General features: G+C 43.5%; 1 protein-coding gene across 3 annotated transcripts in view; it reads right to left on the bottom strand.

Annotated features, from left to right (window-relative positions):
- Positions 1-21,800, bottom strand: part of GALNT3 (polypeptide N-acetylgalactosaminyltransferase 3) — a 40,231-nt gene extending 18,431 nt beyond the window's left edge. For all 3 annotated transcript variants that reach the window (XR_004372380.2, XM_032770921.2, XM_032770922.2), the window contains exons 1-3: positions 21,712-21,800; positions 5,275-5,883; positions 47-219 (exon numbers count right to left, since the gene is read on the bottom strand). Coding sequence is in view for 2 of the 3 variants with exons in the window: in XM_032770921.2 (XP_032626812.1) it covers positions 47-219; positions 5,275-5,786 (685 nt within the window). In the remaining variant the exon portion in view is untranslated. The remainder of the gene's footprint in view (positions 1-46; positions 220-5,274; positions 5,884-21,711) is intronic.
- Positions 21,801-22,694: the final 894 nt, after the last annotated feature.

The raw sequence follows: 22,694 nt of genomic DNA, 5'->3' as shown, positions 1-22,694 counted from the left end.
ACATAGATTAACTAGAAAAGTAAGATTTAAAAAAAAAATTTCTTACCATCTACACTGGCATCATCCACCAAAATAACTTCTTTTAGGAGTATGGCAGGGGAAGTATACATCACACTGTGGACAGTTCTTAGCAGAGTAGACCATGCTTCATTGTGAAAAACTATTATGATACTTGTAGTAGGCAGTGGTGGGCAACGTTTAAATTTTTGCTCAATACATCTAAAGATTAAAAGGTTTTAGACATTATATAAAATTTAATATGAACTCTAATTAAGTCTTTAAAAAAACATCCTTTTTGTAACAGAGAAATTACTGACATTTTATTTTTTCCTCTCTTACAATTTCCAGTTCCATCCAAGTGTTGGAGAATAAAGAAATGGAAAGTGTCATACAGCATCTCAGATAGAATTCTTGACAGCCGGTTCTTAATACCTCATGAATATCTATTTGAGCAATGAATCACTTCTGACACCAAGAATGTCAAGTACTTTTGACATAGAGTCCAGTTTTCCTGTTAGATACAACCATATATCACCCATGGAAGTCAACAGGAATTGTGCATGCAGGTTTTGACTCACCCAGTTTCTCCTAGGCATTATTAATACTTACTAATCACTGAAATGAGCATTATAGATTTAAGGGGACATTCAATTAAACTGGAAGGTGGCATATTGAAAGACAATACTTTCTGGAATGCAGTCAGACAATCTGTGGAAGTCATTGAGGCCAAGAGTTTAAAAGGGCATAGACATTAAGATGCATAATCAGAATATCCAGAGTTATAATAGTAAATACTGGGAGTGGAAGGGGAGGAAAAATCAAATGTTTTGGAAGGAATTTACACTCTTCTTCATAACCAGGCTCTAACTACTAAGGATTAGGAGAAGACTTTCCTTGGGGGCATTGTATATAACTGCACCTATACCTGCATACCAAACGATTTCTTGCATCTTCCTCTGAAGCATTTAGTACTGGCCGCTGTTGGATACAGACTTCTGGACTAGACAAACTACTGGTCTGAACCAATACAGCATTCCTATGTTCCTAAAAATTTTGGCTGTCTACGTGACATTACAAACAAGATGTCTTAACAAATCAAGGCTAATATTAAAGTTCATTTATGTATACTATCCAGAAAGAAACTATCTTCATCTAAAAGATATAGTTTAACAACTCCTAATTTCAAAACAATATGCACACAAATAAAGCCACATAACAAGCAACATCTCAGCAACAAAACAAACAAAAAAAAACTTTTACTTTGGTCTTTTACCCCAGCTAAAAATGTTTGTGTTTATTGAAAATAAGAATGGTCTGGGGCTGAAGATTACCAAACTGGGAGTTAGATATGGGTTCCGATCCTGCCTGTGCCACTTTATGTAGCCTGTATTTCAGCATCCTCATCTGTAAGTCAGGTTAATACTTGCTTAGTTCACAGGGGAGATGAAGCTTAATGCATTGACATTTTAAAGTTTTTTAAGATACTTAAATGGAACAGTATACAAGTGCAAAGCAGGACCACAAATCCCAGATCTGCTGGCCTACAATACTTGAGGGCTCAGTATACCCAGCAGACAACTCCCAATGACGTAATAGAAGAAAAGATTATGTTGCATGGTTTACCCATGACTGGGAGGGTTGAGGAGAAGCAGCAGGAGAGTGCGGAAGCTACATAACTTCTGGACAATGGAGAAGAGGAACTACAAAGAAAGGGATGCTGCAAAATCCTTTCATGCTCCATTCTCAAAAAAAAAATAAAAAAAAAAAATCACTTCTACTACTACTTGCTTGAGAGGAAAGAAAGGTGGGTGGCAGCTATTAGTTAGCCAGGTGGAACAGCACAACTTCATTTTTGCCAGGCATACATATTGCATCTGCATCTGAAAAAAAAATATGACTCAAAGACCATGTAAATGTAGGTCTTAACTTCATGAGAACAGATATACAAATTTCAGAATGGTTCACCAAGCAACACAGAAAAACATTTAAAGCTTTATTTTTCCTGTGTTTAGTTATTACATATCAGCCAGATAATTGTTTTTGTTCTAAACGCCAGCCATTTCCCAGTACGTATGCCATATAGATATTATAATTACTTATCAAGTAGGAGCATAAAGGTTAGGTTCTTCCTATATGTAAAATAAAAAAAAAATGCACTCTCTTTAACTTTGGCTTAGAGTTTTAATGTCTAGTTTTTTAAAAAAAGAAGTCATGGTTATTACTACTACCACGACTAAGCCTTATTTTCAGATTTTTCATTTTTTTCAACAAAGGGATTGGTCTTTAAAAATTTTTAAGATTATCACATTTCAACTACTGTTTTGACTGCCAGTAAAAGTACCAATGTTTTTCCATGAATTGTGTAACAATGATACTGTGCACCAGCAAGTGGACTGAGATAACTAATTCATTTCACATAGGCCACTAGCCACCCATCAGTTGAGGACAGCTTTCAGCTACTGTCATCTTGGGCATGATTATAACTAGTGACCCAAATGAGAGAGAGAATGTTTATCTCATTACCAATCCCTACAAATATCATTTTATTTAAATAAATAAATAAATAAATAATTATGCTTTTAATGATGAGTCATTTTTTTGTATCACCAGATCAGATAGGCCACCTACTAGGGTTGGCAGGCATCCGGTTTTCAACTGGAACACCCAGTCGAGAAGGAACCCTGGCGGATCCAGTCGGCATTGCCAAGCGGGCCATTAAAAGTGCGGTTAGCGGCACAGCAGCGGTCCAAGGCTAAGGTAGGCTCCCTACCTGCCCTAGCTCTGCACAGCTCCCAGAAGTGGCTGCCAGGTCCTTGTGGCCCCAAAGAGCATGGACGGGTAAAGAGACTCCATGTGCTGGCCTTGCCTCTAGTGCTGGCTCCGCAGCTCCCACTGGCTGGGAACCGTGACCAATGGGAGCTGCAGGCATGAGGGCAGCGCACAGAGCCTCCCTGGCCACCCATGTGCCTGGGGGCTGTAGGCACCTGGTGGCTGCAGGCACCTGGCAGCTGCTTCCTGGGAGCTATGGTAAACACTGCTGGGACCTTGCACCCCAACCCCCTGTACTAGCCCAAAGGCCCCTCCTGCAGCCAAACTCCCTTCTGGAGCCAGTACCCTGCACCCCCAGGCCTGAGCCCTCTCCTGCACCCCACATCCCTGGTCCCAGCCTCTCCCCCACTCCAAATCCCTCAGCTCCAGCCTAGAGCCCCCTCCTGCAGCCCCAAACCCTCATCCCTGGCCCCACTTCAGAGCCTGCACTCCCAGCGGGAGCCCCCTTGCAACATCTCACCTCCCTGCCCCAGCCCAGAGCCCTTTCCCACACCCTGAACCCCTAATTTCTGGCCCCACTTGGAGCCCATGTCCCCAGCCCATAGTCCTCCGCACCTCAACCCCCTGGCCCAGTCTGGAGCCCTCTCCTGCACCTCAAACCCCTTATCCCCAGCCCCACCTGAGCACATACTCCCAGCTTGAGCCCTCACCTCACTCCCGTACCCCAACTCCTAGCCCAGCCCAGTGAAAGTGAGTGAGGGTGGGAGAGTAAGCAGCAGGGGGTGTAGAGTGAGTGGGGTGGGGTGGGGCGGGGCATGGCCTCAGGGAAGGGGCATGGCAGCAGTGTTTGGTTTGGTGCAATTAGAAAGTTGGCAACCCTACCAACTACTGCTTCTCCACACAGCCTTGCCCCTCCTGGTGCCCATTGGAGCAGAGAATACTCTACTGAATAGCACCAGTTCTTTTTTAGTAGTTATGTGATGAACTCCTGTTCTCTGAGGACTGAACTAACACCAAACTCACTCATTTGTTTTGTAGATGAAGGTAGGCCCCTGTTCTTACATCGGAAAAAATAAATCAATATTTTTATTTTTCTTTGTGACGTATGTCACAAAATTGTTCTGACTCCCACTGCTAGATTCTATGTGCTTCAATAGGGAGGCATAAACATTTAGTTTAAGGATGTGATAGTAATCCCCTGAGGGCATCTCAGAATGCCAGGTTGTTGCTTTGTCTGAACTTTAAAAACATCTCTGGGAAACTCTGCATTTGTTTTATTCATTTCTTTTCACTGTCTAGGGTATAGAATTTGTTTTAAACAAAAATTGCTGGCCAGTTGTTGAAGTTATTTCTATAATTATTTGAACCTCAGAGCTCTCTATAAAGTCTGCAAAGGCCTCACAAACTTCTTAGTATGTTTTGTGGACTTTGTAAGAAAAACAAAAAATTAGGTCTGATTCAAAGAAATTAGAAGCTTTACAACCTTCAGTGGATTTGCCTGAAATTTCTGGAAGCCAAATCAGATTCTGCTCAAGGATATTAGAATTGTAAAGCTATGCTTCTTCCCAGATCTGCAAGCACTATTTAGAGCTTACAAGGCCCACAGATAGAGCACGTCCCTTACAAGTTTAACAAGACTATCCCTGTGGAGCTTGTAAACTGTGTGGTTACTGTTTATTGTCTATAGAGTTTACAGCTTGTGAACACTGTAAAGTTCTGAGTCAACAAAGTCTCTTTCAAAGTCAGACATGGACCTCTATATTTTGTAAGCTTGTTTTTGCCTATAGATATTGTAAACTGCATGGGCATAACACAATCTGTAAGACTCATCACACCAATATTAATGACTGAAGGAATTTACCACTACAGACACCATCAAGCAAAAAAAGTGTGCTCTAGAAGAGAAATAAGGGCTTGCCCAAGAAATGTACGGGCTGTGCTGGCAGAAATTCTGCATGCCATAGGATTCCAGAGGAAACCTAAGGAATTATTAAACCCACTATTCTTGCTTTCCTTTCAGTGACTGCAAAACAGTCCTTCCTGCTTCTGCTTTATCAGAAAATTTTATTAATAAATAGTTTTCTTCATTTTTTTTCTAGAATTTAAAAAGAAAAACACTTTAAAACTCTGTTAGAGAATTTTTACTTAAGTTTTAGTTTTCTTTTAAAAAATTAAGGAAGTTCCCAAAAATGGTCATTAAGGGAGAATTAAGGTTAGAGGCATACATCATAGACAAAGAAACTCATGGGATTGTTACTTAATGTCTAAACACCTGATAAACAAATGCAGAATAAGCCTTACTAAGAAACTTTTAGCTTTGACTTATCTCAACATAGCCTCCACTGGTAAATCAGAGATTTCCTATTCTATACCACAGACTGATGACATTATACGACATGTTTGTAGTGTTCGGTGTATTTAAATGCTGCCCAAGTTACTGAGAATATGCTGGGTCTCTCTGTGTTTAATAAGTATCTTATTCTCAATGTATGGATTTCAACATACTCAGGAGGTCGAGTGTCTGGTCCAAGATCCCGGTGCAAAGAAATTCTGTCACTTGCAAAAGCATTAAAACAGTGTTTTTCATCCCCACGCTCCTTCTCCTTCTCCTCTTCTGGGCTTAAATTGATAGCTTTGAATGCTTTACCAGAAGCTCCAGGGGCATTGGGGTCCTGAGAAGGTCGCTCTAAGAAGGGTTTCAGTTCTGCTAGTGTATAATGTCCTGGCAAACAGTGTCTCTCTCCAGGAATATTGGTTTGCCTAACAGGTGCTTTTATCTGCATTTTTGGCTTTGCACCTTTAATATTGTTCACAGCATTTAACATGAAACCTAGTACATCACTTTTCTTTCCCACAATTGGTTCAATCCCTGGTTCATGTTTAGCATCTTGAACACCTATTTCTCTTTGTAATAAAAACAAAAATACTAGAAAAACAAAAACAACAATGCTAAACTTCCAAAGCTTCCAGTGAGAAAACAGTTTCTTACACAATCGTCTTAGTATTATATGAGCCATTCTGGTATGAAAAGTTTATCACATCTATAAAAACTTCTGTTAAAGATGTTCTTTAGCATCAAACTGGTCACAATAACGTTTCTTGAAATGGAAACACCTGTAAATTAAAAAAAAAAGTATTAATATGTATGCAGTTGTGTGCGCACTACAATGCAAATGTACAAAACGTGAAAATTAATTGTAACTGATTTAACAAGGGGGCCACATTAAGGTTAGATAGGCAACCTTAATTCTGGCATTTCCTCACTTTTCAGTGTTTGACTTTGCAACCTTAATGTTCTCTTAATGTAGTATTTTGTATGTAGTTAGGCAAATGTTGAAGGAAAAATTCCATACTAGCCTGGGTAAAATTAAAGAGTGTGTTACTGCCCAATTCTCTCCCCCCACCTCCATTTTACTAATTATTGTTTTATTCTCTTACACTAGATTGACACAGGTTCACTCCCACACTCCAAACCCATGACTCAATTCTGCCCGCTACCTCTTTGCAGAGGTCCTCTTTTCAGCCTGTAGTCTAGGACTTAGGAGCCAGTTGCTATCCTCCTGGCAGTACAGGATGTCTACAGCTTCCCAGATTTTCCTCCTCTGAACCTGATCATTCTGTTCTCCAGCTCCTCCCTCTTGGTTTCAAAGGATTAGTGTCCTAATTTGTTCTTCCATCCCTCCTCCCCACCACAGGAAAAAATATAGCTGTTTTGGCAGTTTGAGTCCACCTCTTGAGAAAGAAAAAGAACTGGGCTGCTCTGCTCCTTGCCTTCCCCATATTTATTCCCTCTAGAGAGGGAACCAACAGCTTTCCTCATCCCACTTGACCCTACTCAGTCAAAATTTCCATTCACCATAATCAAGTGGGTGAGAGATTTTTGAGGTCCTGGCATTAGAGGGCAAAAGAATCATACCAGTAAGTTGGCTAAACTCAGTATAGTTATTCACTGTCTAATGGGAAAAGAGGTGCTATATTTTAAATAAGAAAATACACAGATTACTGTGCACAGCTCCTGAAAAAAATTTGTGCAGATGGCCAAACACAGTCAGGCGTTTGGTGTAATTACAGTTGGTACATGGAGGTGCCAGAGCCTGGAGACCCAGTCTAAAAGTGACTTGTGGGATTCCACCCTGAGAGATGTGCAGCCAGGGGCGGCTCTAGACCCCAGCATGCCAAGCACATGCTTGGGGCAGCATGCCGCAGGGGGCGCTCTGCTGGTCGCCGGGAGGGTGGCAGGCAGCTCCGATAGACCTCCCGCAGGTGTGGCTGCGGAGGGTCCGCTGGTCCCGCGGCTCCGGTGGAGCATCCGCAGGCATGCCTGCGGGAGGTCCACCGGAGCCGCGGGTCCCGCGGCTCCGGTGGAGCATCCGCAGGCATGCCTGCGGGAGGTCCACCGGAGCCGCGGGACTGGTGACTGGCAGAGCGCCTCCCGCGGCATGCCGCCCTGCTTGGGGCAGTGAAATGTCTACAGCTGCCCCTGAGTGCAGCACTGGCTCTATTGCTTCAAAGGTTGCCCATGGGGAGAGAGAGAAAGGAGGAAAACAGCTCATTCTGAAACTGTGAGAAAAGAGAAGGATTTTTTTTTAGATGTGTTAAATAAGGATCTATTATGACTACACCTAATTATAAAAGGTGGTATTGGTGTATCAAGTACTTCTAAGTATTACACATGGTAAGCAATTTTAGAACTGCTGGATTAGCTTGTTCTCAATTGGGACATCAGCTATACCTGTCTTTAAACCCAAAATAAAAGATTAGTATAATTGTGCTACTTAATAATATGTCTAACCTCTGAACTCTTCAAAAACAATTAACTTCTCTTTCTAGGAAATACTATTTGATTAAACAAGCGGTAACATCCTGCTGAAACAGAAAGTATTTGCGGAATGAGGAAAGCATAATGTAAATGAGAGTGGAGGCAGTTTTGGGAAATATCTGACCTCCTAGGATCGTTCTCCTTAATAAATATTTCTGCTGTTCTGAGTGATTTGGAAATAGGAGGTATTTGGCTACCACTTCCTTGACTGAACATACACTTAGAATTAACCAAGATCCAGGAAGGGTGAGAGATCAATGTAGTCAGAACAAGCCTCCATAACAAGACTGGACAAAAATATTTATCTGTATGCATACTGAATCCTTACACAGGACTCAACAGTAAATGCCTGGACAAAGAGACCTCTGACATCCCCTGAAAAGAGAACTTTGTGGGAGCAGATTATAGGAAAGAATGCCACTACATGTATGAATTATTTACTGAAAGGTAGTTTCTAGAATTTTATACAACCGCAAATGCTGATTGCTATACCAAGAGTTTTTGTTGCGAGAAGAGAGAACAGTTGAAGGACACAGTTGTTGCACCTGTACTATTTCTGCCTCATTGCTGCTACTATCAGAAGCAAGGAGGAATGTATTGCTTTTACATATTGCTTAGCACATGTCTACCTCCTGTTGTACAGCATTATGATAGCAAGCAGATAGGTGCTTTGGAAATACATCAAATAGATTAGATGGGAACTACCATGCATTTCTAGAACAAAAGTCTTTAACAAATAAGCCATATAGTTCTAAAGCAGGGGGTCGGCAACCTTTCAGAAGTGGTGTGCCAAGTTTTCATTTATTCACTCAGATTTAAGGTTTTGCATGCCAGTAATACATTTTAACATTTTTAGAAGATCTCTTTCTGTAAGTCTATAATATATAATTAAACTATTGTTGTATGTAAAGTAAATAAGGTTTTTAAAATGTTTAAGCAGCTTCATTTTAAAATGCAGAGCCCCCTGGACCGGTGGCCAGGACCAGTGGTGGGGGGGAGGGATAGCTCAGTGGTTTGAGCATTAGCCTGCTAAACCCAGGGTTGTGAGTTCAATCCTTGAGGGGGCCATTTAGGGATCTGGGGTAAAAATCTGTCTGCAGAGTGGTCCTGCTTTGAGCAGGAGGTTGGACTAGATGATCTCCTGAGGTCCCTTCCAACTGATATTCTATGACCAACATAGAGAGTGTGCCACTGAAAATCAGCTTGTGTGCCATAGGTTGCCTACCCCTGGTTTATGCACTCAGTGGCTAAGTGGGCTGGTTCATAATAAGGATACACATGCTGTCTATCGCTCCACCATAGTTCAGGAACCCCATTGCTGCAAATCCATCATTTCATGTACATTAGCAAGAGCCACAGTCCTTTGAAGCAGGAAATGTTTAATGGCATTGCATATTTGGATCACAACGGCCTCCACTGTGGATTTTCCAACCCCAGAATGATTGTCCACTGACTGATAGGAATCTGATGTTGCAGATTTCCAGAGCATGGTTGCCACTCACTTCTCCACTGTCAATGCAATTCTCATTTTGTGTTCACAGGCCAAAGGGCTGGGGCAAGCTCTGTACACAGATACAGGTACCTGCTCTTCTGCATCCAAAAGTTTTCAAGCCACTGATCTTCATTCCAAACCTGCACTATGATGCTATCCCACAAATCAGTGCTCATTTCTCAGGACCAGAAGTTGTGCTCCACTAGGTGGAGCTGTTCCGTGAATGCCAGCAGCAACCTGGCAATTTTTTTTCTGTCCATCAGCATTCAGTTATAGTGCTCAAATATGTCCACATCTTCCTCATCACTATCCTGATCATAACAGTATTTCCTTAATATCTGCTAATACTCCAAATCATACATCCTGTAGGAGCAACACACACGAGATTTGGCCTGAGCTCTGTAGAGTTCATGCTTCTGTCAAGAGAGATGGAGATCAAAAAGCACCAGAAGGGACTGTACAAGATTTTTTTAAAAAGGGCACAAAAACTATGGGATGTGGCAAGTATTATGGGAAGGAGAAAGTACCATGGTGGGAACTTGACCCTTAGCTCCCAGAAATCTCTGGGCAAATTGCTACTCTCTCACAAAGCACCGTGAAGGCATCCTAAAAAGCACTGCGCCAGATGCCAGCATGGTGCATACTGGGATAACCTGTATCATAAGCCTCTTCCCAAATCTGGACCTTAGCGTCCAAAAATCTGGGTGCCTAGCATGAACCTCTCTAAGCTCAATTTACCAGCTTAGATCTGATCTCGCTGCCACCATCCAAAATTTCCAGGGTTTTGGCCCCTAGGCCCCTCTGGTCTCCCCAAACCTTTCCTGGAGGGACCCCAAGACTCAGAACCCTGAGCCCTACACAAAGGAAATAACCATTTCCCTTCCCTCTCTTCTCTCACCCAGACTTTCCTCTCTGGGCTAACCTGGGAGTATTGATGCATCTCTTTACATCACAATACCAAGAAGCATATCTCCTCTATTCCACAAAGAGACAAACCCCAAATACAAGAAACAGAAGAGATTCTCTCTCTCCTCCCCTTAGCTTCTTCCCGCCTGGGACACTAGGAGAGTTAAACACAGAGCGTAGTGTGTCCCCTCCCCCCGTCTTTCCTTTCTCCTTAACCAGAGAAAAACTCAAACAGGTTTAAAAAGAAAGCTTGATATAAAAAGAAGAAAAAGACAAACATATTCTTGTACAAGATGACAATACAGAGCTATTGCTTATAAGAAAAATATATAACAGTCTGATTCAAAAGATATCCAATTTGAAACATTCAGCAAGTTATCCACATGTAAATATACCCAAAACACAAAAAGCCTATATTGTTTTTCTATCTGTACTTACAAGTTGGACACAGATTAGAGAAGAAAGAAGCTTCTCATAGCTGAGAGACAAACAAAAGACTCCAAAAATTCCCTCCCTGACTTTGAAAAATCCAGTTTCCTGATTGGTCCTCTGGTCAGGTGTTTGGTTCCCTTTGTTAACCCTCTACAGGTGAAAGAAACATTAACCCTTAGCTATCTATTTATGACAACCTGCCTATGGTGCACCACACTTTATATTGACGCGTGCACTCCTGGTGAGTACACGCAGCACCTACACAAGTAGCCCAGTACACAAACCCCACACGAGACATACAAAAACTTCAGCAGCTGTATGCTGATGTAAATTGTGTCAACCAAACTTTGTAGCTTAGACATGACCTATGTGTTTTAAAAATATTTGGGATTATTTCTCTTACAAAAGGAGTATACACTAAAAGCCTAGGGACACAAGTACAGAGCACAAAGTATCAATATTCAGTGTCCAGGAACATTATTAACAAACAGTTCAAGCCGGCTGGCAGTGCCTCCTACTCTTCCAGAACATCAGGTGCACTTGTACTTAAACCTCTGAAAACCAGGAAATAAGAGCAGCAAAGAGTCCTGTGGCACCTTATAGACTAACAGACGTTTTGGAGCATGAGCTTTCGTGGGTAAATACCCATTTCGTTGGATGTATTCACCCAGGAACGCTCATGTTCCAAAACGTCTGTTAGTCTATAAGGTGCCACAGGACTCTTGGCTGCTTTTACAGATCCAGACTAACATGGCTACCCCTCTGATACAGGAAATAAGAGTTAAGGTACCAGGGCAAGATCCACTGAGGATATACTGACTGTTTCAGCCAGGGCTACCCCATAATAAATAGACATGAGGAATGGTAAAGTCAATGTGCCCTTTTATGAAATATGTTATGTCCCACTGAATTGTATTCTCTCATTTGTCCCCATGTACTCCAAGTGCCTTTCACTGCATTAGGGACCGTTTCATTGACTGGTACAGAGTACCACAGCTCACAGTGGGAGTTTTGAAGGGGAGCATCTGCCCCCCAAAAGCACCAGAGACTCCTTGTTTCTGTGCTGAGTTATGTGGGTTGTGCAAGTAGAGGAGCAAAATATTCTTGGTATGAGGATTTGCAGCAGTCTGGTAGCATACATAACAGTGCACTATGGAGCAGAGGCAGGTGCAGGAGATGTTGACGAAGGAATCCTTAGGCCAAGGTTTAAGGAGTGGTAATTCTGGTTTGGTTTGTGCAAAGCAAGTGAAGTGGCTGAGTATAGGCCAGTTGTAGTCAATTGGTGTTCACTAAACTCACCCTAAGCACAACTTTTGATTTAGTAAGGACCCAGTCTGACAGTTTCTCCTATTGTACTCATGTGCTGTGTCCCCATAGTATTCCATATCATCTGGAAAGATAGTGTGCTACAATGTCTGTCAGGGACATCATTCAAGAGGGCACAGTTCGGGTTACAGGAAGGACCAGGGGAGGACTGATTCTATTTATTGGTTTTCAGAGATTTAAGCAGAGGCATTGAATATTCTGGAAGGATATGAGGCACTGCCAGTCAACCTTCATTCTGTGTTCAAGTTTTTAGGCAGTGAAAATCCCTTAGTTTTTGAGGTGGTGGTGGTAGCGAGACAGACAGGCATGATTGCAGAGCAGCTGTGTGAGGGAGAAGGGTGACACAAGATGGCTTCGTTTAAACACCACTCAGCCATCAACTCTGCCCTCCTTCTGTTCCATCCACGGCCACAGTAGAGCTAGATGGGCCTTAGCATGAAGGAAGGTGAAGACTAATGGGCTATGAAGAGCACACATACCACCTGGAGGCATTAAGGGGGAGTGAAGGAGAGCCCCAGATTCCACACTGCACTTGGAGAGCTCGTGTAAGGGGAAGAGGATCTGTACAACCCCCTACAACATAGGAGGACTGCAGAGGTGTGAAGTGACCCATTCATCTCAATGTATGTTCTCTGCCTCTCTCACCCTAGGCCATTATGGAATACCAATTTACAAGACAATCTCAGAATGCATATGTACGGTTAAGATTCTGTCACCGTTAGTTTTAGCAAAAGTCAGGGACAGATCACAGGCAATAAACAAAGATTCATGGAACCCTGTCCCTGACTTTTAGTAAAAATAACTGTGACAAAACGGGGCTGATGGTGGGATGAGAGCCCAAGCCCTGCTGCAGGGAGGGGATTTGGGGGTCCAGCACCACCCGCAGCAGGCAACTTGGAGCCGCAGGGACCTCCCCACTGCCCTTGGAGACTCAGAGCTCCAGGGTCCCAGCCAGCTGATTGCTTCAGCCCCGGAGCAGTGGAGTTGGAGCTGAGAATGTCACGGAGGTCTCTAGAAAGTCATGAAAACCGTTACTTACATATAAGCTTTTGAAAACAATTTGTATATTACAATCAGCTTCTTTTTGACAGGGCTTTATCTGAGGAACCCTTTGACCAAATGACCTGAAATTGTACTACTAACACAGGGCTCCTGCTTTTAAGATTTAAAGAATATACACCAATAAAACACTTCCAATTAAAAATAAATAAATTGGTGTTTAGTCAATAAATACCAGAGTAACATCAGAAATTGCTACTTGAATCTATGGGCTTGTCTACATGGATGGAGCCGTAATGCAGACTATGGGGGTGTGATTTCTAAAACACACAAATGTTTTGTGCATTAATTGGTCTGTGTAGACCCTGCTGGTGCATGCTAAAGCATATACAGTTTGAAACAGTATGTTAAAGAACTCTAGGGAACATTATGAAGAGATTACTCATTACAGTATATACTACTGCAGTAAGTAATATATTACTATATATACAAAGAGAAAGCCCTGAAAAACTGCAATTTTTGGACATCTACATAAAACTCAAAATTTCTAAAAATCAACTCCTCCACTTTTCACTCTGCCTCAAAACATACCCTATACTAACTCTAGCCCTGGTTCCAATGTGGCCATAGTGGAACAGTAGCATTATCCATCAGCTATCCTTCAACACAAGGATGTCTGTCAGGGGAAAAAGTCATTGATAAGACTTAAGATGGATGAGGAGTCCAATTTGTGCTCTACAGGATTTTCCACATGACAGGTGGTTGCTTGGAGAAAACATAACTGCTGGCCAGGGCGCTGTTCACTTTCCTTCCTCTTCTTGAGCAAGGTGATTGTCTTCAAAATGGGATGAGGCTTGATGTATGATGAGATGCCATTACATAAGAAGGGTCATACTGGGTCAGACTAATGGCCCAACTAGCTCAGTATCCTGTCTTCTGACAGTGGCCAGTGCCAGGTGCTTCAGAAGCAATGAACAGAACAGGTAATCATCAAGGGATCCATCCCATCACCCATTCCCAGCTTCTGGCAAACAGAGGCTAGTGACATTTCAAAGCATAGCTTTGCATCCCAGTCCATCCTGGGCTAATAGCCATTGATGGATCTATCCTCCATGAACTTCTGTAGTTCTTTTTTGAACGCTGTTATAGACTCGGATTTCACAACATCCTCTGGCACTGCAATCTATTGCCAGCAACCTCTCTCAATTTGTGGAGTCAATCCTCTTATCTTAAGACATACTTCCTTGTAGCGTTTCCTCCGTCCCCTGTGGGTCTTCTTACCATGACTAAGTTGAGAAAAGAGGACTTGCTTTGGAAGACTAGTATCAGCCATCTGCACACAATGACCAACACAGCGAAGCTGATGTTTCATAATCTTTGCCTCAACACTGGTGATTTTAGCTTCAGAGAGAACGCTGGCATTGGTGTGACAATCTCCCCATCTAATATGGAGAATTCTCCTAAGGCAGCATAGTTCGTACCACTCCAGACGCTTAAAATGGCTTAGATATGCCATCAATGTCTCACAACCATAAAGAAGAGTGGGGATGACTACTGCATTGTAGACCAGGAACTTAATTTCCATACACAGATCTCGGTTAAAAGAGATATGACTGAACAACTTTCCAAAGGTTGCACATGTTCAATCTTCACATCAAGATTGGCTGCCTGGGAGAGGTGGCTATCAAGGTAAGGGAAATGCTCAACATTTTCCAGGGCTCACCACCAATGACAATTTGTGGGAGAAGGAGGAAAACATGCACTGGGGAAGGCAGGTGGAGCACCTTAGTCTTCCCACTGTTAAGAAAAAGTCTCAGGCTATGACAGGCACCTGAGAAAAGATCTAGGGTGGACTGCAAGTCAGCACTATCACAGCTCAGGTAACCCCAGGATTTCCATTTTAACACAGGTGAAAAAAAGTCTACAAAAATTGCATTAGAATATCATTTTAAAATGTTTATTGTAGGGCTGTTGATTAATTGCAGTTAACTCACATGATTAACTCAAAAAATTAATCATGATTAATCACAGTTTTAATCGCACTGTTAAACAACAGAATACCAATTTATTAAATATGTTGGATGCTTTTCTACATTTTCATATATATTGTATTCTGTGTTGTAATTGAAATCAGTGTATATTATTTTTATTACAAACATTTGCACTGTAAAAATGATAAAAATAGTATTTTTCAATTCACGTCATACAAGTACTGCAGTGCAACCTCTGTTGTGAAAATGCAATTTACAAGTGTAGATTTTGTTTGTTTCCATAACTGCACTCAAAATCAAAACAATGCAAAAACTTCAGAGCCTGCAAGTCCACTGAGTCCTACTTCTTGTTGTAGCCAATTGCTAAGACAAACAAGTTTGTTTACATTTACAGGAGATAATGCTGCCATCTTCTTATTTACAATGTCGCCAGAAAGTGAGAACAGGTATTTGCATGACACTTTTGTAGTCGGCATTGCAAGGTATTTACATCCCAGATATGCTAAACATTCATATGCCCCTTCATGCTTCGACCACCACTCCAGAGAACATGCTTCTATGTTGATAATGCTCATTACAAAAAACAATGTGTTCATTATATTTGTGACTGCACTCCTTTGGGGGAGAACTGTATGTCCCCTACTCTGTTTTACCCGCATTCTGCCATATATTTCATGTTATAGCAGTCTCGGATGATGTCCCAGCACAGTAGTTCATTTTAATAACACTTTCACTGCAGATTTCACAAAATGAAAAAAGGTACCAATGTGAGATTTCTAAGGATAGCTACAGCACTTGACCCGAGGTTTAAGAACCTGAAGTGCCTTCCAAAATCTGAGAGGGATCAGGTGGGGAACATGCTTTCAGAAGTCTTAAAAAAGCAACACTCCGATGCAAACTCCGGAACCCAAACCATCAAAAAAGAAAATCTACCTTTTGCTAGTGTCATCTGACTCAGATAATAAAAATGAATATGCGTCAGTCTGCACTGCTTTGGATTGTTATCGAGCAGAACCCCTCATCAGCATAGAGGCATGCCCCCTGGAATGGTGGTTGAAGCACAAAGGGACATATGAATCTTTAGCTCATTTGGCACGTAAATATCTTGCGACGCTGGCTACAGCAGTGCCATGAGAACGCCTGTTCTCATTTTCAAGTGACATTGTAAACAAGAAGCAGGCAGCATTATCTCCTGCAAATGTAAACAAACATGTTTGTCTGAGCGATTCGCTGAACAAGAAATAGGACTGAGTGGACTCACAGGCTCTAAAATTGTACATTGTTTTATTTTTGAATGCAGGTTTTTGTGTACATAATTCTACATTTTTAAATTCAATTTTCACGATCAAAAGATTACACTACAGTACTTGTATTAGGTTAAGTGAAAAATACTCTTGTTTTTCTACAGTACAAATACTTATAATCAAAAATAAATATAAAGTGAGCACTGCACACTTCGTATTCTGTGTTGTCATTGAAATCAATATATTTGAAAAGGTAGAAAACATCCAAAAATATTTAATTGGTATTCTATTGTTTAACAGTATGATTAATTGCACGATTAAATTTTTAATCGCTTGACAGCCCTAGTTTATTGTCATTTGTGCACTGCTTGATTTTTTTTTATACCAGTATTAGAGTTTTTAAAATGGCCACGTGACTAACATTTTTTTTAATATCTGACTTTTACTTCAAACTCCTTTTTCGAAGGAACACCCCCACTTAGGCCTGGTCTACACTAAAAAGTTAGGCCAACCCAGCTACATCGTTCAGGGGTGTGAAAAATCTACACTTCCCAAGTAACGTAGTTAAATTTTCCTGCCTCTTGGCATCTTTATTTTTTGGTGTGCCACTCGTCTGCCCCTTTCGTTGATGGCGGACATGACCGGGATCCCATTGAAGGATGGGTATCAGGTATTCCAGTCCCTTTGCCGGGGCGGGGAGGGATAGTTCAGTGGTTTGAGCATTGGCCTGCTAAACTCAGGGTTGTGAGCTCAATTCTTGAGAGGGCCACTTAGGGAACTGGAGTAAAAAAATCTGTCTGGGGATTGGTCCAGTTTTGAGCAGGGGGTTGGACTAGATGACCTTCTGAGGTCCCTTCCAACCCTGATATTCTGTGATTCTATGGCATAGTACTACTTTTCTGCTTTCTTGGAGGTATGCAGAATGGAAGAGGAGGTCTGCCACAAAGACTTAGCAATTTTTAGGATCCCTGGGTGGATGGGCAATGTGACCTGGGACAGGGCAGATGAGGGTATGACATTAATGAGGCTGTCAAGTTCCACTGCTAGCTTCTTGACCTCCAAATTCAGGGTGGCAGCCACCCTTTTGAGCAGGGCTTGGTGCTCCTTGAAGTTGCTGGGCGGAAAGGGGCACTGCTCGTTTGGGAGGGGCAGGGCACCGCTTCATCAGGAGATGATGAAGTGCAATTAGTGCAACAAATAGTTCATACCCAAAAGACAGTTTTAATACAGAAGACCCACCCCTTTGTCAATATTGTGATACACATGTATTCACAGCTCTGCATGTTTAAAAAGCCATTAATTCATCCTGCACTTAACTTAATGGTCTAGCTCAGTAACTATCAACAAAATACAAAGGAGACAGAACAATGGACTTTAAGAACCGCTAACACTCTTGTGATGCAAGACAAGGTGCTCCAACCAACCATCCCATGCAATAAGAATGAACCAGACGGGCGAACAAGGGAGCGCCACAGCCGAACCTAAGGATACCACCAAGGCAAAAGTCTCCAATGATTGTGCATCCACATGGGCATGCACACACCTAGAATGGAATTGACATGAGCAAGCACTCGAAGTAGTACAGAATCAGTAAGGGTTTGATTTTGTAAAGTGCAGACTGCTGAACATACTAAACTCCCAAGATGGTCAGAACCTCAAAGAATTCAACTGTAGCAGCACAAAATGAGTAATGCCATTACTTTCCCACTTCCAGCCACAATGCATGGACGTACAGGAGACAAGGAAGTCCGGAACAAAGAATAGGCAAGGATACATTTTGCCTGGGCTCCCTGCCTGGCTCCTGGAAGCGGCCGTCATGTTTCTGCAGCCCCTAGATGGGGGCAGGGCCAGGAGGGCTTCATGTGTTGCCGCCACCCTGAGTGCCCGCTACGTAGCTCCCATTGGCTGAGAACCACAGTCAATGGGAGCTGTGGGAATGGTGCCTGCAGTTGAAGGCAGTGCGCAGAGCTGCCTGGCTGGCTGTGCCTCTGCTGAGGAGCCCTAGGGATGGATGGAGGGACATGTTGCTGCTTCTGGGAAGCCCTCTGAGGTAAGCGCTGCCCCAAGCCCTCACCCTATCCCTGCTCCAATCCCCCCTCCCACTCCCAAACTCCTGCTACTGCTGTGGGGGTGGGGGTGGGGGTGCAGTGGCCCAAGATTGCCCTAGCAGCAGTCGGCGTGGCTGGCCCAGGGGCTGCCTGACCAGTTTGAGTGGCCCCCAGGCCAGTCGCACCAGCAATCATGGAGGTCCCAGAAAGTCACAGAATCCGTGACTTCTGTGACAGACTTGCAGCCTTAACTATGATGTTAGCATTGAGAGATTTTTTTTTTTTTAATCCTGGAACTAAACAACAGATACCAAATCTCAACCGCATATTTAAATAATTGTGTTGCATCCAGTCCTGTACCTCCCCCACCTTAGTATGACTGTTTGGGCCTTCACTGAACCCATTGTAGGATAGGCACCAAAGACAACACGGTGACAGGTGCCATGGCAGTTACGGAGGTTGCAGAAACCTAGATAACTCAATAAATCAATTATACATTTCGCCTAAAGTACCCAGACATAATCCAAAAGATATTTTTAAGTAAATTATTTTCTAACTGATGCAATGCTTTTAAGGTAATATAGGTAACATTAAAACTAAAACATGGAACAAATGCTGTCATTTTGTGTCAGAAGACTACTGTGCAAGACACTATAAACAGACAGTCTCTTCACAAAAGAATAAATGGACACAAATCTGACATCAGAAATCATAACATTCAAAAACCAGTGGGAGAACACTTCAACCTCTCTAACCATTCAGTGGCAGACTTGAAGGTGGCACTTTTGCAGCAAAAAAACTTCAAAAACAGACTCCAAAGAGAGACTGCTGAACTCGAATTAATATGCAAATTAGACACAATTAACTCAGGCCTTAACAGACACTGGGAATGGCTGGGTCATTACACTAACTGAATCTATTTCCCTATGTTAAGTTCTTCTCACACCTTTTATGGGTCATCTTAATTATCACGTCAAAAGTTTTTTTTTCTCCTGCTGATAGCAGCTCATCTCAATTGATTAGACTCTTCCTGTTGGTATGCATACTTCCATCTTTTCATGTTCTCTGTGTGTATGAATATCTCCTGTATGTGTGTTCCATTCTGTGCATCTGAAGAAGTGAGCTGAAGCTCACGAAAGCTCATGCTGAAATAAATTTGTTAGTCTCTAAGGTGCCACAAGAACTCTTGTTCTTTTTTCATAAATATATTAGGAGCCAGGTAGATAACTTTAAATACTATACTGTGGGTTTGACGTGTTCGATATCGCAGGTATGTTAAAACAATTATTTTTCATTTTATTCAAATATTTGTAAAAATATGTAATGATTTTGATTATAGTTATACAAAATGTTTACAACAAAACTTCGTAGCCTGGGAATTTCAATTGTGTGGACTTGTAAGTTTCTCTCATAACTACAATTTTTATAAACCACCTATCCAAGACTTAAGAGAAAACTTGATAAATCATGCAACTCCTTTGTCCAGTATCTTAAGAGTATAAATAAGGCTTCAGAGAGGGGAAACATAATTCAATAACAGGTTTTTAAAAAATAAATCAGATGTGAATTATATAAAGATAGTGAGAGGGAGCTGATTAAATGATGCACTGAACACTATCTTGTTATAAAGACAAAGTGTTGTTACTATTAAGAGGTGAGTAAAGCCTTTTTATGGGTCAAGTTGGATGTATGTCAATTAACACAACTATAAGGATAAATTAACCTACCTATGGCAAAAGAATCATGTAAATGTCTCGCTCTGTTCATTTCTTCTGAGTTTATGTCTACACTCAAATTGCTAGTTGCACCGCTGCAGCAGTGCTTCAGTGTAGACATTCACTATAGTGACAGAAGTTATCCCTTCACCACAGTTAAGTTATAGCTATACTTAATGCTATAGCAGTACAGCTGTGCCACCGCAGCGGTTCACTAACCATGCTGACCAGAGTTAAGCCAACTTAATTTTGTAGTATAGACCAAGCTTTTAACTACCTCCCTGAGAGACTGTAGATAGGTTGACTGGGGTTAGTTCAGCATCTCTCAGTGGTGTGGAATTTCCACAGTTGTGAGAGACGTAGCTGTGCTGATGTAAATTTTCAGTGTAGTCCAGCTCTGAAGCATCTAACACTGGCCGCTCTCGGAAGATAAGATGGACCATGGGTCTGACCCAGTATGGACATTCTTATATAACCCATCCAGAAGTTTTGGAGGAGGGGCTTTGCTGAATATTGTTTTGGGTAAGTGTGAGTGCATGTGTGCGTGTGAGAGAAATGAGAGTGAGAAAATTAGCAGAAGAGAGAGAAACAGAGAACAGACAAGAACAAAGAGGCAGAGGCAAAAGGAAAGAAAGTCAAGCATTAGCTTCTGAGCACAGTGATCCTAGAAAAAGCTAGATAGCAAGTTCTCTGGGTCTAATGTTGGCTAAAGAGGCTTGATGCTGTAAGCTAAGAATTCAGGGCTGCCCGAGGGTGGGGGGGCAATTTGCCCCAGGCCCTACAAGGGCCCCCATGAGAGTTCTTTGGGGCCCCTGGAGCAGGGTCCTTCACTTGCTCTGGGGGCCCGGGAGCTTCTTCCACTACAGGTCTTCAGCGCCAATTTGGTGGTGGTGGATCCTTCCACCCCAGGACCCGGCACCTAAGTACTGGGTCTTTGGTGGCAATTTGGCCCTGAATCCTCTGGGCAGCCCTGTAAGAAACTGGTTATTTTGTTCTTTGTTCCTCCTGAATTCACAGAAGCAGGACTTTGTATATTCCTTGTAAATAAACAACACTGCATAAAACAAAAAGACTCCACCCACTTCTACTTCCAATACATAGATCAGGGAGATAGAAGGGTCCTGATCTGACCACTTTTAAGCAGTGCTGCCATACTAAATCAATATGGCTTCTGTCAGAGAGACCCAGTACTGAAATCTGATCTGGCTGTCCTTCCAGAGAGATGGAATGGCCAGGCCAAATTTCAGGGAGCGGCACTGTAACCTGGTGCATAGAGTCACATCACTGCTGCCAGATGGAGGAGCACTGCAACTTGGTGCACAGGGAACCTGTTCCTGTACAGCAGAGCATAGGGAAGTCTGCCAAGAACTCAACTCCTGGCAGCACTGGCTCATGCAACTCCTGGCAGCACTGGCTCATGCTCACGGGTCTGTTTGAGAAGGGTCCGGATAATAGCTAGAGTTTCCTGGAAAATTGTTTGCCCTTCGCCACAGCAGCAGCTCGCTTCTGCTGTCTAAGCAGCCTTCAGCAATTGCTGGGCTTTGCGCCCCCCCTGGAGCGGGCAGACACAGCCGGCCACTAGACGCAGAGCCGGGCTGCCCTGGAGCCTTTTGCAAACGCGCGGGGGTCCGTTCCCGGGCGGGAGCAGATACCCACGACGCTCGCGCTTGACCTGGGAGCGCTTTGCCCGCCCCGTACGGGACAGTTGCCGGGGAGCTGCGGCCACCACCCCGCCCTGAGGGGATAGGACTAGGCCCTGCCAGCACGCAAGCGGGGACCGCGGCCCGGGAACCGGCCGCACCCACACGGGGCCGGGATGGTGGAGCAGTGGCGGCCGCCTCAACAGGGCTCCTAAGGGACGAGACGCCCCAGCTACCGGCCCTGGGGGCCTCGCACCGCGCCCCAAATAGTCCCCCCTCCCCGGCCCAGGGGGTAGGCGTCCGACGCCCCCAGCGGCGGGGGCAGCTCACCTCGTGTGGCGGGAAGACGCGAAACAGGCGGCCGGGCTCTCCTCAGCTCGCCCCTCCAGCCAGCGGAGCCGCTGCTGCGTTCAGGTGAGCGCTAGGGGCTGGGGCCTGCACTGCGCCTGCGCGCCGCCCCGCCCCAGCTTTACCTGGCCGCCCAGGTGCGCGGAGCAGGGAGCCTGAGCGAAGCCCGCGTGCCCCAGCCGCCCGCGAGACTCACCGGCCCACGGCGCTCTTGGGCTGCTCAGCATCTGCTGCTGACAGGGACTCCTCCTGGGCGCCGACAGCAGGCGGCGGACGCTGTTGGCTTGAAATGCGCACCTGGTCTCCCCTGCCCTGGTCTCAGCCGGGCGGGCTCCCCCGGCGGTGGGCCCCGCTTGGGGGTAGCAAAATTAGCCCTAGAAAGCTCTCCCTTCCACATGAAATGCTCATTAATCTACCAGCCCATTTAAGATGAGAAAGAAGCTTCCACTTCCATGGCCAAGGGGCACAGTTTCCGTTGTGCCACTCAGTGCCAGCTGCACTTTCGCTCTTCTGCTATGCAAGAACATTTATTTTATTTGATATAAGTAGCCATCGACCACCTCGGTAGTAGGGTAGAGTTACACATTGTCACTTTTGCTTTGAAACACTTCTCCAAAGCCATGATCATCCCTCCCCCTACCCCCCCCCCCCCTTGTCAGACTTGCAGCCCCTGATAAATTACACCTGACAAAGCAATGCTACATAAACAGTTCAAACATTCCCCAGGCCTCAATTTTTCTTAGTTTTACCAAATTTCTGCTATTTAAAACTGGTTTAATTCTTCAGTATTACATTACAGAATATAAACATTAGGGGAGGGACTGCCACTCAGTCTTCATACAGCACCTACCACACTATAGGCCACAGCTAGCATAGGGCACGTGTCTCACTACCTCTAACAATACACTATTGTAATAGCACTATAAGAATTACTGTCTTTTAATATATATTTAGTTTTTTTTTAG

The sequence above is a fragment of the Chelonoidis abingdonii genome, chromosome 10 (genome assembly GCF_003597395.2).
Source record: "Chelonoidis abingdonii isolate Lonesome George chromosome 10, CheloAbing_2.0, whole genome shotgun sequence".
In the NCBI taxonomy this organism is placed as follows: Eukaryota; Metazoa; Chordata; order Testudines; family Testudinidae; genus Chelonoidis; species Chelonoidis abingdonii.
The sequence above is the reverse complement of the archived record's forward strand: the minus strand, read 5'-3'. Positions and strand labels throughout refer to the sequence as shown.